A 17,357-nucleotide genomic window follows, 5' to 3' on the forward strand; every position below is an offset into this window, starting at 1 on the left:
TATTGCAACATAGCATTTATAATAGTCTCAACCATTTATTCCCTCGGCAGTCTTAAACAAATGCATTTTATGGATTTGGATTTTAAACAACATATATGGTAATAGAAGTAAGTCTGAGGACTTTTATTCTGTTTAGAATTTCGAATTATGCTCCTGCTGCTATCAGTTTATCTGAACAATCGGGAAATTGTTTTCCCCCTCATTTTCTTTTCCCAATTGTATTATCCCACGAGCTGTTGCAGACATCACACTGCATATTTACATAACAGAATGAATCGTATACTGTAACTCTTGTAATGAGCTGTTCTGAAACTTACAGTTTAGCAAAGGCTTATACTAGCCAGCACTGAATTTACAGCATCATGCGAAGCTGATATATAAAGAGATTGCAGAAGTATAAAGACACTATTTTGTTTTTGTTGCTGCTGTGAAGATTTGTTGCTATTGTACATTTGTTTAGGCAAACATATTCCCCTAAGAAATTAGATAGGATTCATACAGTGGGGCGTTTTCTGATAGTTAAGGGTGAAATTAATGAAGATTTTTTTTTTAAATATAATTAATCTATAGAAATTAATATATACTTTTATATTATATAATTATCAAAAATTACAAATAATAAAATAGTAATATACGAGTAAATAAATAAAAACTAAAATAATAATAATATACGAATATGTTAAATTGTTCATTTCAAGTATCATTCTCGTTAGAAAAAAAAAGAAAAAATATATATGTATATTTTTTTTTTTATTTATTTATTATTATTATTATTATTACTATTAATCAAAGACAGCAGCAACAGATGTCCGTCATATTTCTTATGTCCTCCTGTACATTTGAAGCAAAATTATTGTACAAATTTGTGAACCAAGAACTCTCGTCCAATCCGCTGAGGCAAAAGCTCATTTATATGCAAGTGTGCGTGATTTGGACCAATAGCGTGCCAAGGGGAGTGGCCAGTTCCTCCGTCGGTCTAATAGGTCTGTCTGCTTTTAGCTTACTCACAGTAGAATGGCGGCCGCAGCTTGCGGTTCTCGCGGCTGTCCGAAGAGTAATTCAGCCAGACCACACAAAGAACACCTACGAAAAATCCGGGATTCCCGTCGCAGACAAGCAGCACTATTGTTTCTCACAAATATATCTTTGGACGGAAGACCGGTTCACAACTTAAGCAATGGAATCGCTGGCCCCAGAGAAGCCGAGAGCCGGTGTGTAGATGTCGGCGCGACGGCGGTGACGGGTCTCCCTCCGGCGACAACCAGCAGCTACGGAACATTCACCCAAGTGTCATCCTCCATCAGCGGGGGAGCAGCGACCCCTCTACCGAGCACTAACACTTACCCTGCTCCTCTGAGTGCTCCTCCAGCATTCAATCAAGGGAGCTGCGACGTTTTCACGGAGGATGGACGAACAGATCCTTTGTCAGTCCAGGCACCCCCGCTTTCACCGACCTCTGGACCGGTGAATCCGGTTTTAGTATATAGTAAATCGCCCGGCCAATTCCCTGGATCTAATCCTGTGCCTGATCCCCGACAAAGGTGAGTTTTGTTTTTGTCATGCAGGTTAGCAAACAGTGAAACGAGTTTTGACGTTTATTCATTGGCTGGTATTGTATGCATAAATGACACCGTTCATAACAAATATTGAGTAGCCTAAATGTGTGATGCAACCTTCTTTTGTAAAGGTTATGAACAATTCTAAATATTAGGTTTATGAAAGCTATATGTTTATTCCAAAACCGTATCAAGGTTCTGATTTTGTGGCTAGAACATTCATCTGGCCTGTTGTTACCAGTATTTACATTCGATTATGACTTTTGAAGCAGTGTTACAAACAGTAGCCTACGTTACAACACGAGAAACAGAACAAAACAAACAGATCTATAAGGGGAATTGCTGACTTCCGCGTTATTGTCTACAACTTTCATTTTCATCTTTGAAGCGAGGTCTTGTTTTTAAGGCATGAATTTGACAGGAAATATTTCTGCGAAATATTTGGCTACTGTTTGTAAATATTTGATAACCTGTTAGGACGAATAGTTCTTGGTGGGAATCTCTGGTTTTGAATCCTTAATAGATGCAGTTCTTGTGTAGTGGTTTAAATAAAACATGTTTGGGAAAAATACACAGCCAAAACCATAATGTGTATCTATAACTATTTTATATATCAGCTAACTTGCATTGGTTTGCATCTCACGAGACATAAGTAATCCATCTTTTCTAGGTATATTTTTGACTTAAGGAAAATAATAATTTGCAGTTCATTAAGTGTGTCAGATAATTCAGCAATTTATTTGACTGATTAACTGTTAGTGTTTTTGATTCACTAAAGTGAAGCAGTTGTTTGCACTCATAATACTCATTCGTTTGTGAGTCAGACATTTAATGGAATCAAAATCGTAGATATTTACTGTAAGTCGGGTATATTTTTAATTAGCAATCGGATAGGACTCATTTATTCAGAAATCGGAGTGCTGGGGTCGCACTGTATGTTTTTTGATTCACTGAAAGAACCTGCTCATAAGAGTCATTCTGTCGGGATTCGGACTACTCAGGCCGAGCCATGTGTCTTGATTCGAATTATAAGAGTCATTCATAAATTAATCTGACTCCTCTGGACGAAATTAAATGTCTCTGTGATAAAGTGTGTACTACTGTCTGATGGATAAAATTATTAATTATACATGAAGGATGAGTGGAGTGCTTGACAGTTAGCCTATATGCAGTGTAATGAGTGAGCTCTCCGACTATAAAAGTCATTTGTAACTATGAGAACAGAGACAGTGTTTAGGAAAACCCATAGGACAGATGGAAGGTTTGTATATGATGATGATAGGATATCACTGCTGTCAGATTAGATGATAAAGGGGCTGCTGAGTCAGTCTTAAGGCCATCAAGCAATCACAACAAGCATTATCTGGCCTGTCTTTTACTCATGTGAACATTTCAATGCAACATCATTTTCCATTTAAAAATTCCATACTTTTCCAGACTCAAATTTCCAGATTTATTTTTTGCCCATATTTAACATAAATTAGATTTTTTTTCAGGTTTTTTTTCATTGATATTCTTGAAGTGATAGAAACATACAAGTGAATATACAGCGACCTTAATATTAATAAATAAATAAAAAAGACTTTTGCATGCACACAAGAAACTTTTTTTATGCCCTTGAGAAATGAGAAAATGTGCATGGGAATTGTTTTGCATGCTTACACAGTTTCTAGTTTTATATAACCCATTTCCTTTGTGTATCACTGTCATCTTGCTATAAATAAAGCAAGAGCATGGATGCACTGCACATGAATTAATAGAGATCTGCTTGCTCAGAATTTGGCTTTACTTATAGTAGTACCACTGATGTCAAGGCCTTATGTCCAGTTTAGCCTCTGCGGTGGTGGAAAAACCATGACACGAAATGGGCTGATATAGCTGGGCATAATGGGCATAATATAGCTGTGTGCATTGCCCTATTTACCAAGTTCAAGGGTTTCATAAAAAAAGTGTTCAAAATGTGGCTTAGGGCAGTATGTCATTTTTCAAGGCCCTAGGTCTCTTTAATACATTTTCTGTGGTGGCCAAAAAACCACACCGCGAAATGGGCTGATGGCACAATATGTGGCTCAGTATGCATTGTGTGCTAAGTGTAATGGTTTCTCTTGCGTACATAAAAGTATGTCTGTATATTTTTTTCTTTTTGCAAAGGTCCTTAAGGTTATTTAATATGGTGTTAAGAATATTGTGAGAAGAAGTCCATAATGCAAAATGAATAAGTGTACCTTGCACCAAGTGCTGCAGTCATGTTTGACAATCACTAAAGAATCACTAAACAGCTGCCGCCACTTGTATGATAACTTTATTTTCAATGAAATTTTTAAATTTCTATTATAAAAAAATAAATAATAATAAATAAATATGGGTAAAAGTCTGGAAATGCAAATATTTTTCCATACTCTGCTTTCTTTTTTCCAGAGCTGGAAATTACTTAAATCAAATTCCACACTTTTCCAAACCCTGTAGGAACCCTGCGAGCCTCATGATGTCTCTGCAGTACACATGCACATCATTTCCTGTTTGTCTTTTTTGTTGCTTGCCTTTCATCTCTCTCCTGTTCTGTTGCCTTTTTATGTAAGGTCTGCTGATGGACGGATGCTGGACGGGTGACCTTAATTTATAGTCAAGAGCTAAAAGATTAAGCTTTTGCTTTTAATCCATCCAAGTTTTTCTCTAAGTATATACAAATTGAAGCAAGCCACATGCATTTATCTCTAAATTTTATTTAATTCTTGTTGCAGGACACGTAACCTCTCTGGGTCTCCAGGGCCAAAGGTTTCCAAGAAGGTGCATTTCATCAAGAATATGAGACAGTATGACACTCGAGGGAGCAGGTGAGTTGGCGGGTGTGATGGGAAATATTTTCCCTGTGAGTAGGAGCTGTATTAGTTTTCTTTTTGGATAAATAGTCTGTATATGCAAGATCAGTTTAGACCAGGGGTCTTCAAGCTTTTTCAAGCTAAGGAGACTTAGAGCACAAATAAAACAGATTGGCTTTTTGAGCCTGACCAATAATAACATGCATATACTGTAGCAACATAGTAATGTAATTACAATTTTACATACTTTATGATTCTTGCATTGAACTATTATGTAATCATTAAGTCAAATTATACATATTCATTTTTATTAATTTTTTGAAGGGACAATGAAACCTTTGATTTTTAGCTTCTTTACTTATTATTTTATTAATTAAATTATTCATTTTAGTTAACCTGAATGCTTTTTTATTTTATTTTATTTATTTCAAACAATTGTTCCTCTGCCCCTGATTTAGGCTGATCCTTTATTAGCACTTTCTATCTCTATTTGTTGAATGCGTTTTGAATGCGTATTTTTAGGGTGAATATAAAAAAAAAAGCTGCTGGTGAAGTGGATGCTGGACTGTTTCCTCAGGCAGTAAAGTTCTATGTTATATAACTGCAGTGTGCTCTTATGCTAAGTGAGACAGACTCTGTGATTCCTTAGCTAACTTAATAACCGGCATAAGAACTCACTGGGATAACTCACTTAGGTTCTTACACAGACGAAATGAGGGATAGATGTGTCTGCCTACATGAGGAACAACTGGGCTGAATTTAATTCATCTGGAATGGATACCTTATATAGCAATGGCATCTTCTGAAAGTAGAACTGCACCTTGGCAAGAACCATTCAAATGTAATGAAACTCAGTTACGTAAGACAAAAGCGTCCAAAAGTGTATTCCTCCATGATTCCTTTTCTTTCTCTTTCTAATGAACTTAGCTCTTCTGGTAAAAAGTGCCATAAACCCAATTGGCTCTTTGGACAAAAATTTAAAATTGCTTTATAAAAGATCTATCTATATATAGGTGATTGATTTACACAGGTTAAGGAAATAAAGACAAACACACAGTGCAGGTGTTATTTTCTGATATGATCTTGAATATTATGCTGAACTTAACTCCTTTTTTTTTTTTTTTTTTTTTAACTCAACATGCATTACATCATCAACCATGTAATCACACCTTCACTCATATGCATATTCAACTCCAGCCTCATATGGTCCCCTGGACCTCATTGAGCACATCCTGTGTCACAAACTGCAGTCCTGTTAACTGCAATGCTGTTCAGACCCCTGGGAAATGTGACAGGGTTTGCTGTAATTAGATTTGTTCCTGCTGACCCAATCTGCTGCGACAGAAAGCTACATGCTGCTTTAATATTTGGATTTGTGCTTGAAGAATGGTTTGACTTTTTTTTTTTTGACTAATTTTGTCACCAATGTCATTCCAGGGCTAGAAGATCTCTCATCTGCATTGCGCTGCATGCTGTTGTGACCCATATGCACTTGTTGTGGTGTAAACATGGCTGGTGTATGTGATGGTTTATTGTTTAGGTGACTGATGTTGTCTGTTCTGTGTGCACTTGCCATCTGTGTCCTGCAGGATTGTGCTGATTTGTGCCAAGAGATCCCTGTGTGCTGCTTTCTCTGTATTGCCCTATGGAGAGAGTTATCACATCAGGTACATAGCACCATAGTACCACCACAGTCAGTCAAACAACTCATTACATATCATGCAAACCCATACATGAGGGATGGACAAATCAGCTGTTCTTTTCTTCTTTTTCTTTTTTTTTAAGGCTGGATGATGAAATATAATGTTCCAAAATATATGGTTAATTTGTAATGGAAGAAAATATCTTGAGCAATTTTTCACAGAGCCAGATGGTCAGTGTGGAAATTGCTCTGATGTTTTTAAATACATAATTGTCCTGTACACGGCTGTTGAAAAATGTGGGGTCAGTAAGATATTCTTTAAAGAAATCAATACTTTTATTCAGCAACAATGCATGAAATTGATTGAAAATGACGTAATGATGCTTATAAAAGATTTCTATATTCGGTTTTATATAAATGTTGTTCTTTTGGAAAAAACAACAACACTAATCCAGGTTTCCACAAAAATATTTACATGAGTTCACAACATAATAATCTAAATTAATATATTAGAATGATGTTTGAAGAAACATATGATACCAAGGACTGAATTAATGACTGCTGAAAATTCAGCTTGGCATCACAGGAATAAATTGCTAAATATATTAACAGTTATTTTAAATTGTATTAATATTTTTCAACAGCTTTTACTGTATTTTTGATCATATAAATGCATTGAAATCTTACCGACCCCAAACTTTTAAATTCATAATATTTTATGATCTTCAGTTTACCTCACTCTCTTTAATGGTGTCATCTCACGTGCGATCAAAATGTGCTGTAAAATTGTCATGAAAACATAAAACGATAAAAAAATATGATATGGCTCCGTTAATGTAAGATTTAGATGTACATAAATTACATGCATAATGTGTCATTCAGCTTTGTGTAGGACTCCAAGTTATTGATTAAAATTTTGGTTTTGGTAGTCCAGAGATCACAGTGATTTGTCCACCTGTCATATATCCAATCACATCTTTTTTTTTATTTATTTTTTTTAATATAATTTAGTGAATGTGCTTTATCACTTCTTAAAGATGTGCTGCTGTATCATTTTAAGCTTTAAAATAATGGTGTACAGTATTTACAAACGGACCAGATTATAAGCAGTCCACTGAGGCCTGATGCTGCTATATTAACAGTGTCTTTGCACCAAACAAACAGCAATAAGACAGAGGATCTTTATCTCAATATCTGAATAAAACTTATTCAACTCTGACTGTTAATATCTGATCAACCCCTTGCAGTGACTCTAAACTAGAAGCCCAGAGACACTCTTCTGGTGGTGCAGTTGATATGGTCCCTGGCCTGGAGGGAGTGGAGGTGGACTTTGGAAAGGTATTTCTCTAAGAAGATTGAGCAAAGGCATGATTATGTGCCTTAGAAACCTTCTGTTTAAAAGCATTATTATGCAAGGTGCAGTACCGGGTCAATGGGTGTGTGTTTTGCACAATGTATATGTCTGTATTTTCGCTGATAGCATTGAAATGTTTTGTGTTGCAGACAGTATCATATGCCCGTTTCCTGCTTCCAACGAATGCCTTGGTCAGGCAGAAGAGCGTCGGCCCACCTGACATCAGTACAGCTCAGATGCCAATGTCTCGCAACCGTATTAATGGGCAGAAGAACTTTACTCCTTCACGAATGAACAGCACAGTTGGACAGGATACTGGTGTGTTTCATGGTCAGTTACGTACATTATGTACAGTAAAAACAATAATATTGTGAAATATTACAATATACTTAACTGTCACTTTTGATAAATACAATGAATGCATCCTTGCTGAGCATAAGTATTAATTTCTTTAAAAAAACAAACATGTTTAATGCTGTAACTCTTGCTAGGTGTGGACGAGCTATCAGACTATGACCCCAACTTACTCAGTGACCCGCAGTGGCCTTGTGGGAAACATAAGCGAGTCTTAATTTTCGCATCTTATGTGGTAAGTTTTAAGATAAATTTTAACCAACACAGTTTCAATAATCTCTTCTAGCATGATGCCAATGAAAATGCTTTGCAAGGACATTTGAGTTGCACTACAGCATGATAGTGATTCATAATTCTTGAACCAAGCTTATGAACTATATCAGATCACACCAGCATGTCATATGATAACCCTAAGGGCTCAGTATGGTCTAACAGCTACAGGCATGAAGTATGCTATCTTATGTATCACAGCTGACTAGGCTTTAGCTATAAAAGCTAAATACTGGCAGTCACAGTTGTGTTTTAGTAGCCATAAAACCCTATACATTATTTTTACGACGACTATAAGAAGACTGTCCTTGTCCCCTCCAGGCAACGGTTATTGAGTACGTGAAACCATCTGACCTGAAGAAAGACATGAACGAGACATTCAAGGAAAAGTTTCCTCACATAAAGCTGACACTCAGCAAAATCAGAAGGTAAAGTCATTTTTATATAAAATAAAATGGTTAAATACCTCGGTTGTGTTGCTTCTAGTGCTGTCAAATGATTAATCGCATCCAAAATAAGTTTTTGTTTACATAATGTGTGTGTACTGTTATATTTATTACGTGTGTAAATATATGTGACCGTGGACCACAAAACCAGTCAGAAAGGTCAACTTTTCGAAATCCAAATGTATACATCATCTGAACATTGAATAAATAAGCTTTCCATTGAGAAATAGTTTGTTAGGATTGGAAAATATTTGGTAGAGATACAACTTTTGTACAAAATTTGAGGGTGCAAAAAAATCTAAATATTAAAGAAAGTCACCTTTAAAATTGTTTGGGCATAAAAGAAAAATCATTTTGACCCATACAATGTATTTTTGGCTATTGCTATATATGCTATATATATTTTTATAGGGTCTTTAGCACATAGCACTATTGCAGTCAAATTTTAGATTTGGTTGAATGAATTAACACAACAAGGGGCATGTTGTAAATTGAACTCCCTGGAGTTCATTTGTTTCTAAGTTTGCAAACTTCTTTTTCTCCTCTTTTTAATGTCCACCACAGTTTGAAAAGGGAAATGCGCTCAGTGAGCGAGGAGTGTGGCCTACAGCCGGTTACCATAGCTATGGCTTATGTTTACTTTGAAAAGCTGGTTCTGCAAGGGAGGCTGAACAAGCACAACCGAAAGCTGGTGTCTTCTGCTTGCGTTTTATTAGCTGCCAAGATCAGCAGCGACCTCAAGAAACAAGAGGTCAAGCAACTGATTGATGTAAGTGTCTTACTGATTCATTTAATTCAGAGACTTAACCATTCGTTATAGTTATAGCTATATGCTTCATGTGTTCTTGGTTAATATGATTCATGCACTGACTCTCTCTCTTCCGTCCTACCTATTTCTTCTCTTTTTCGTTCTGCCTGACCATGAACAGAGGTTGGAGGAGCGTTTCCGAATAAATAGCAAGGAGTTGATTTCCCTGGAGTTCACGGTTCTGGTTGCTTTAGAGATGGCTCTCTACCTCCCAGACAGCAAGGTCATGCCTCACTATCGCAGACTGGTGCAGCAGGGCTGAAATGGAGAGGGCCCTTAAAGGGATAGTACACCAAATATTTTGAATTCTGTCATCATTGACTCACATTGTTGCAAAACCTGTTTGACTTAATATCTTTTGCTGTATGTTTCACAGAACAAAGTAATTCGTATAGGTTTGGAACAACATGAGGGTGAGAAAAGGATGACAGAATTCTCATTTTGGGGTGAGCTGTGCCTTTAAGAGATGCATAAATAAGAGAGAGATGACGCTCTTTTCTTATGGCAGTTCTGGAAGGTTATTTGTGTTATTTATTGATTAAATAGATCAGTGGTATTTTCTCTCAGCTATGTCCAGGCTCTCTGCACTCCATCTTCATTTGTTTACGTCCTTCATAGGACTGATTTTATAAATCAAACACATTTAGGGAGAGGCTTACTTTGATCATTTTTATCCATTATTTCTTAGGTTTTTTTTTTAATACCACAAATGCTCATTAACCACCATTTATCAAAGCTTTTTCCTTAATGCACCCCTTTATTTATGCAATATTTTATTTATGGACCTTAATTTTATTAGAGTTCATAATTTATGAATACTAAATATATTTTTTATGATTCTTTACATAGGTGTTTTTTTACATATTTTTTTCCCTTTTCGATGAGTTTTTGGGGTATGTGTGGCATTCCGATGCGTTTCCAGCCAGGCACTCTATGTTAGAGATGACATTTAACGATGACATTTTTTTTGTCATTTAACATTTACCAACCAGACTGTGGTTTAACAGTGATATGATGTTCTTTGACACACCACAATGCATTTTAGGTAACCGTGAATGTAAAAACGTCTTTTGAATATGTGAGTGCCATTTTAAACAGTTAATCAAATGTTCAAAGAAACTGAACTATTTACCACTTGTTTTTTCTTATAGATGCAAGTGTTTTTGAATGTCTTGACTTTAGTGTTTTGTAATGGTTTTCTCAGTTCCAATGTACAGCTGTGACAATTACAGTGATGAAATGTTTAATTTTTGGCATCCTACTGTGTCCTGTTTTTCAAATGGTACAGTAGGTTGTACAAAATAACTCCACATCTGTGTATTAAGCTGTTGTGTATTTGGTCACAGGAGAACGTGGCGTTTCCTCCTTGACCGAGTGAGTCTGTATTGTGCTGTGCAGTGTTGAATATGACCTAACCTTTCTGAATCTTCTTGGTTAGTGTTCATAAAATATCATCTTATCTTTCATTTCCGATATTCTTCTTTGGAAATGTTTATACACCATAGGAGTGGCCACTTTCCTTTAGAACCTGGACTGTATCACATCCGGATTAAATTTGATTTCTGTAGCCCATTTGGTTTTTATTTTTTTATTTTTTTGGCTAAGAAGCAGAAGCACATAGCCACCAACTAGTGGTGTTTATTTTTTATTTTTTTAACATGATGGCTCTGTATGGTGCATTTGCTTCCTTCCCTCAGGGATTCAGACTGGTCACATTGCTAAGACTAATGATAAACTATGAGAGGGTAATTGAATTGGAGAGAATTGTGGGTAATCATACGTAACTGTTTCTTCAAAGTGTTAATCTTCACTGAGCGTTGAAGAATGAAGTGCCTTTTCTATTACACGTGTCAGTATGGTTCTGCTGCCACATTGTTTTTCACACATCTTGTCTCTTTAAATCTTTTTGATACCGAGTAATCACACTCCTTGACCTGTTATAAATGTGACTGTAGATCCGGTTGGAAAACCATGTGAAGTGTTGATTGAAATCTTACTGTATGTGAATACATTGATTCCTGTGATCCAAACTTTGAGGATGTGGAACGGTACAAGCACTGTGAGGGAATCCTGTGACCTTCTGCATGAGAATACTGTGTTTTATGGTGTCTATGAAATTCTTTCAAAAGCTTTATTTTTCAAATTGTCAATTTTAGCAGTATGTCATTGAATAATGTGAGGATAGTTTGCACTGCTTGATTAAACGCCAACGGGGTTAACACTGAACCAAAAACCACTGTATGTTGGTGTTTATTGGGCGGTGTGAGCTAGGCTTTAGTTTGGACTGAACTGGTCAGATGGTCCTATATGCTGTGCTGTGTAGATGCCGTGTCTTTGGGGTTTTTTGTATTTGCATTTATAAAGATGTTTTTAATTGTTTCAGTTGCCTGTGGAGTTTTTTTTTTGTCAATTTATACTCATCAAAAAACAATTTACCTGTTGATGCAAGTTTCTTTATTTGGAAAAGGGTTTTAATAACAGTATAAGACCTCCTGATTAAAATAGAAATGTGAAATATCTATAGTTCGGACATAAAGGTAGTCACACCCCAATACCAATAGTAAAGCAAGAAGTAGCTATGTGAGGCCGTTCAAACAGAGAAATGTTGAAAGTACATTAAACTTGGCAAATTTCACCCTAATTAACCCTATCTATTTTGCTATTTTTTTTAAATGTACATCCCAATATAGAAAAAAAAGCGTTTAAAGGAATTTTTCACCAAATAATTCTTATTTTTATTCACCCTCATTTCATAACAAATCTATAAAACTCTGAATAATGCTTGAAAAGCAAGTCCAGGTAACCAAAACATAAAACATCCAATCCAGGTCTTGAGAATGAATATGATCACTTTATCTAGATTTTCAATCGAGTAACCGAGACCTCTCAGGTTTCATCAAAAATATCTACATTTTCAATTACAGAATTTTTATTTCTGTGTGAACTATGCCTTTAAAAGAAAACATTACCTTTAACAAGAAATTTAAATTGACAACATGATGCTCTGGAAGCTCTACAGTGAAGGAAAAAAGTACAACTTTTGAACTTTTATGAATGTAGAAAATTGCCTAATCCAAACTCATGTCCTCCTCATCATCTTTCTTGTCTCCTCCTTCTTTCGACTTGCCTTCACCTTCCATGGCCTTGGCAAATGCTTCCACATCTACAAAAAAATTAAGAAAACGGCCATTCCATCATTTTTAGGAATGTTCTTTTCTTTCTTAAAATCTCATGTTTTTTATTACACGATTTATGTAAATCTAGCCAAAAACAATTGTGTGGATCCAGTTTTGCCCTTCTAAGGACATTCTGTATAAACCATAGACTTATCAGAAGGATGTCTGGGAGAGAGGAATGTATATATTTATATATTGTGTGAAAGTATAGACAAGTGTTTAGAAATGGAATGAACCAGATCAGTTTGTGTACATTTGAAATATACTGACCTCCTTTATTGGCCGCCTCTACGGCTTCTGTAGGTAATCCAAACTGATTCATCAAAGGCCCCAGCTGCCCTGATGCCAGGGCACTACTGAACATACTCATAGCCTACAAAACCCAGAAAGAGTGTAGAGGAATATTAGAAGATATATTCTAAAAAATTATCTGGTCCAAGAGCATTTATGCTAATAAACTTGTGTTTAAATTAATTTACTAAGTGTACACAATTTGTACACAATTTATTTTATAACTCATCCATTTCAATTATATTAAGACTTAAAGTTTTGCATAATTAGGGCGTGGCCACTTGAGTGACAGGTGGATTGCTGCTGCTGTCAACACTGTCAAGCTAGGTGGGTGTGGTTTCAGCAACCAGCTCCTGCCCTTTTGCCCATTTTAAATTATCCAAGAGTGACGCGCTGCCAAGATTGCGATGGCCCGCTCCACCCACTTTGAGCCTCAAAAACACTCTTCAGGACTCTACGGGTTTTTACACAGTCTATGGTTTTGACTCTGTCAGTGTCTATTAAACATATCAGCAGTAAGGACACACTTTACTTGACCAAAAATGATGCTAGAGTAGCATTATGTAAATTGTTTTTAGATTAAATTTCAAAATGTGATTTGTTGCTGAAGACTTTTTACTACAATTGGTTTATCACCAAAGAACAACATTAACAATTCAATTACCCATTTAACCAAATTTATTTACCCTTTATTTAACTTTACTTTCACGCTCAGTTTTTGTCTACATTAAAACTTTGGGTGTTTTGATAAAATAAAAATAACAAATTCTATATATCACTTTATGCATTAGTCAAACCTGCTGAAACTGCGGCGAGGTGAGAGTGTTTTGAAGTTCTTCTGCACTTTGGGGAAGGGATTCTCCAGATGGGAGGTACGGCAGGAGCCTCTGCTGCACTTCTGCATTAGTGAGAATTGGGGCCATGACCTCCGGGGTCAAAACACTTGCAAGGTCCACTGAACAAAGAAAGTTACCATGTCAGCATGTAATCCAAGGTTTACCTTACAGAGAACTATCATCATGATCTCACCTCCTTGACCTGCTGTAGGCACGTTCATTGTAGCTAAGATGCTCTGCAGGTCACTCAGCTGGATGGGCTGAGATGGGCTGGTGGCTCCAGCAGAGAGAGCAGGGCCTGCAGGTGTGCTGGGGGTGGGTGCGGGTGAGGCTGTGACTGCTGCTGATGGAGCTATTGGTGTGCTTGGAACCTGGGAGGAGCCGAGGCGGGTGGGGGCTGAGGTGGATGATGGAGTGGGGGCAGTGGACTGACTACGAGAGCTAAAGATGAAAGAAGAATATTTCAGTTGTCACTGGATTAAGTACAATCTTCCATATCCAATGTTCTATTACTGGTTGTTACCTGGAAGATGAGCTGCTAGTAGCTGGAACTCCACTTCCTAGCAGACTAGCCAGACCTGGTCCTGTCAGAGCCCCCAGACCCCCTGCAGACCAAACAAAAATTCATGATGTTACAAGGACAGGCATCAGAGAAGTGATAACCTTGTAAAAATACATCTGGGTTCAAAGTTTTGCTAGTAAGAATGGCCCTTCTGTTAGCTTCTGTTGAAAAAAAAAATGCTTTTTTTGCATAGTTGACAGTCATTCAAAAGTGTCTGTGCATTCTGATGACATAAAAATGTATTATAATTGGAGTCAACAGCGATGGGTTGTGCTCTGACACAAAGCCCTGTTAAGCATCTTTTGTCCTTTGCAATAAAGGCAAAAATGCAAAAAATTAAATAAAATTACAAAATATTATTAGAAAATATTACATTATGAAATATTATCTTACTATACAATATAGTAATTTATTAAGGTATTCATATTTTGAATTAGCTTTTATATTTTATTCTTTTCAGTTTTCATTTTTATTTTTGTGTTTAAATTTGACATTTTTAAAGTTTGTTATATTATTTGTTTTTGATTGTTTTAAAATGTAATCTTTTATTTATTAACTTTTTTTAATTTCAGTAATACACTTATTTCAGTTTTTTTTTAGACTTTTTTTAAAACATCTAATATCTAATATTTCTGATAATATCTAATATTTACATATTTTTTATTTCATTTTACTTCAGCCTCATTTCAGTTACCAAACACAATTTTAACAGGTTTTGTTAATAGTAACAATACTGTCACAGAGAGCTAAAATAAAGCAGCATAATTACTCACCTAGTCCACCGAGTCCAGTTGGTCCTATGAGTTGCATTAGTTGGTTGTGACTCATATTACCAAGAAGACTCTGAAGGCCACCTTCACCTGGAGAATATTGTTTAAGTATCAGTTGCAAGACATAATTTTCAACACAATCAATTTCTTTACAACATTCAAGCTTTCCACTATGATCAATTCCAAAACCACTAGTATGTGCCAAGTATATTATTACACAAAAATACAAACTTCAGCTTAAAGATGAGTGTTTAGAAAGGGTATCAGTGCATTGGACAAAAATACTTCAGAAATACCCCCAAGAGCAGACAGCTCATGGCTGCTGCCGCCTCCACTCCCCAGAGTGCCAGGTATTGGTGGGTTGTTGAGGTATTCATTCACTTTCCTGCAGTACTCCTCATCTTTATCTGTCTTAGGCTCCTGAAAGGTCAAATAGGGGTGATAGCAGGAGATGCATTTCAGGTAATATTTACAATACATTTTAAATGAGCAGTATTAGATGCCAGAAGGCTCTCATCCTGACATACCTGCAACCAAAAGAAGAGTCTTTTGGAGCCAGCTTTAAACTTAAGCACAAAAACACGGCCCGTGGTGCACTGATTGACCCTCTTGAACTCACAGTCATCAGGAAAAATGATCAGATCCTTGTAAAAGAAACAATGATTAGCATTACGAAGTAATTTGGAATATTCAAATATTGTTTATATGAGCGTGTAACTAACATCCTCCACATTCCCCGTGGATCTGTCCTTCCAGCAGAAGTGGATGAGCGAATCGTCAGTCTGCTGAATGTACACAAGTCCTTTGCGCTTATCCGGGGTCACAGTGCTGCCCTTCAGGGTCATTTTTCCAGCACGGAACTCTACTAGGTATTTGCTTGATGAGCCCCGGGATCCGCACACCAAGCTAGGGAACAGAGCTCCAGACGACATCTGTAGCAACAAAGACTAATTTATCCCAGGGAGGGAAATTGCAATGTTTGTGCAGCTAAATAATGTACAGAAGTAGAACAATATATTCAAAATATATTAAATTGCAATACTGTACTTTTCATTATTTGGCTGTTAACAGAAACATAAACAGAACTAGAAACAAACGTAAACTGTAATACAGTAGTCTCACAATTTCTTGTAAGGTATATTTTCTGTTATATATATATATATATATATATATATATATATATATATATATATATATATATATATATATATATATATATATATATATATATATATATTGGGGTATATTTAGGCCTCTATAGTTATTAGTTAACGTTAACTAGATTTTCAAAGTTACAATTATGGTTACTCGTGTAAATAGTAATAAATTACTAATAATAATATATTATGCAATCTTTCAATCTAATAATCATTAAAAAAAATCATAATAGTAACGGCTGATAGACAAATCCTGACAAATATTGGGGGCATTGATAACAATTAAACAAACTTTAGTCTGGCATGCACAAAAGATTAGCATCCTTATCTAGAGCATCACTGTCCGAGATGCATATGTCTGCTGCCTGTTTCAGTGTAGTAAATGTACAGGAAAGTTATAATATACGGACATATAACACGTTAGCATGAATGTAAAGTGAGAATAAAATTAGTTAGATACTAATCTATGAGCAACATCAGCAACTGATCCGCGGCTAAATCCGAAGCTAACGCAGCGGGTATCGAGGAAACCAAAACAAAAAAAAGTCCAAGTTTTTAAACACTGGCTTCTAAATTAAAAACCTATAAATGCAGTACTGACGAATTTGAGCGGTGACTGTAGTATATAACAAACAAAAAACTTACGATTTCTCTATCTTTTTAGTCAAATTCTAAGAATTATTTCACTTTTCAGATGTCGACCAAACCTACTAGCAAAAGGGGCGGGGCGTACGTTCCATTGGTGGAGGCTTCTGCATCCTTTGCTCTGATTGGTCGTTGCACCTGTCAATATGCCCACATAAGCAATAACGCTGAATTGTACAATTATTAGTTTGTCAAAGACCGTCAAAGACAGACTGGAGCGATAAGTGTAAGCTTTTAGAGGTGTTAAATTGCATTTTCAGCAGTTAAAACATTTTAGATCGACTCACTTGCTGCTTTGCAAATTCGTTTTTTGCCTGGCTTGTCCTGTCTTGCATGAGCAACTCAATCGTTTACGTTAGTTGATATCAGGGATGTTGAGTGGTGAATCATGTTTCTATTAGGTTTCAAGTAAGTCTTGTATTTTCGTTGTAGTTAAGACTACTGAAGTCGGAAGAAATCCATATCAGCTGTTATGCAATTGTCTGTCACATTCTGTATAAATATATGCATTTGTATTGTGTTAGTTAACCTGTACATGTAACAGTGTAAATTAATGTCCTTTAAACACAATTTGTCTGAACTTGGAAGAAAATAACCCTGAAAAAGGCTCGTCTCTAGAGCATTAGCAATTCTTAGTCAAATGAATTGTTGAATAATCTAATGAAAGTGTA

General features: G+C 36.1%; 2 protein-coding genes across 4 annotated transcripts; one reads left to right on the forward strand and one right to left on the reverse strand.

The window, feature by feature from the left end:
* The first annotated feature begins 982 nt into the window (after positions 1–982).
* Positions 983–11,628, forward strand: cables2a (Cdk5 and Abl enzyme substrate 2a). Of its 2 annotated transcripts, none has more exons than XM_052594608.1 (9): positions 983–1,541; positions 4,298–4,390; positions 5,965–6,042; positions 7,265–7,355; positions 7,521–7,689; positions 7,863–7,960; positions 8,317–8,423; positions 9,006–9,210; positions 9,371–11,628. In XM_052594608.1, exons 1-9 carry the CDS (start codon positions 1,015–1,017, stop codon positions 9,509–9,511), a joined length of 1,509 nt encoding a protein of 502 aa, XP_052450568.1. In that variant the 5' UTR covers positions 983–1,014; the 3' UTR covers positions 9,512–11,628. The 2 variants fall into 2 exon arrangements, with proteins under 2 accessions (XP_052450568.1, XP_052450567.1); XM_052594607.1 differs by having other exon boundaries at positions 985–1,541; positions 7,521–7,701.
* A 52-nt stretch (positions 11,629–11,680) lies between these two features.
* Positions 11,681–17,036, reverse strand: LOC128011854 (proteasomal ubiquitin receptor ADRM1). 2 transcript variants are annotated; one of them, XM_052594613.1, is made up of 11 exons: positions 16,974–17,036; positions 16,753–16,824; positions 15,607–15,816; positions 15,412–15,528; positions 15,181–15,304; positions 14,888–14,974; positions 14,076–14,157; positions 13,746–13,993; positions 13,514–13,671; positions 12,696–12,798; positions 11,681–12,412 (listed from the first exon to the last, which is right to left on the reverse strand). In XM_052594613.1, the coding sequence occupies exons 1-11, from the start codon at positions 17,019–17,021 to the stop codon at positions 12,318–12,320; spliced, it is 1,344 nt and encodes a 447-aa protein (XP_052450573.1). In that variant the 5' UTR covers positions 17,022–17,036; the 3' UTR covers positions 11,681–12,317. The 2 variants fall into 2 exon arrangements, with proteins under 2 accessions (XP_052450573.1, XP_052450574.1); XM_052594614.1 differs by lacking the exon at positions 16,974–17,036 and having other exon boundaries at positions 16,687–16,823.
* Between the last annotated feature and the right edge of the window lie 321 nt (positions 17,037–17,357).

Source organism: Carassius gibelio, chromosome B23 (genome assembly GCF_023724105.1).
Source record: "Carassius gibelio isolate Cgi1373 ecotype wild population from Czech Republic chromosome B23, carGib1.2-hapl.c, whole genome shotgun sequence".
Taxonomy (NCBI): Eukaryota; Metazoa; Chordata; class Actinopteri; order Cypriniformes; family Cyprinidae; genus Carassius; species Carassius gibelio.

What these genes read in the sequence shown, in the direction of transcription:
- cables2a (XM_052594607.1), top strand. Translation starts at nt 1,015, where the DNA reads ATGGCGGCCGCAGCTTGCGGTTCTCGCGGCTGTCCGAAGAGTAATTCA. An exon ending in TAATTTTCGCATCTTATGTG is followed by an intron (nt 7,961 to 8,316) that starts GTAAGTTTTAAG and finishes TGTCCCCTCCAG; the next exon opens with GCAACGGTTATTGAGTACGT. An exon ending in ACACTCAGCAAAATCAGAAG is followed by an intron (nt 8,424 to 9,005) that starts GTAAAGTCATTT and finishes TGTCCACCACAG; the next exon opens with TTTGAAAAGGGAAATGCGCT.
- LOC128011854 (XM_052594613.1), bottom strand. Translation starts at nt 17,021, where the DNA reads ATGCAAGACAGGACAAGCCAGGCAAAAAACGAATTTGCAAAGCAGCAA. An exon ending in ACGCCCCGCCCCTTTTGCTA is followed by an intron (nt 15,817 to 16,752) that starts GTAGGTTTGGTC and finishes TTGTTGCTACAG; the next exon opens with ATGTCGTCTGGAGCTCTGTT. An exon ending in ACTAGCAGCTCATCTTCCAG is followed by an intron (nt 13,994 to 14,075) that starts GTAACAACCAGT and finishes TTTCATCTTTAG; the next exon opens with CTCTCGTAGTCAGTCCACTG.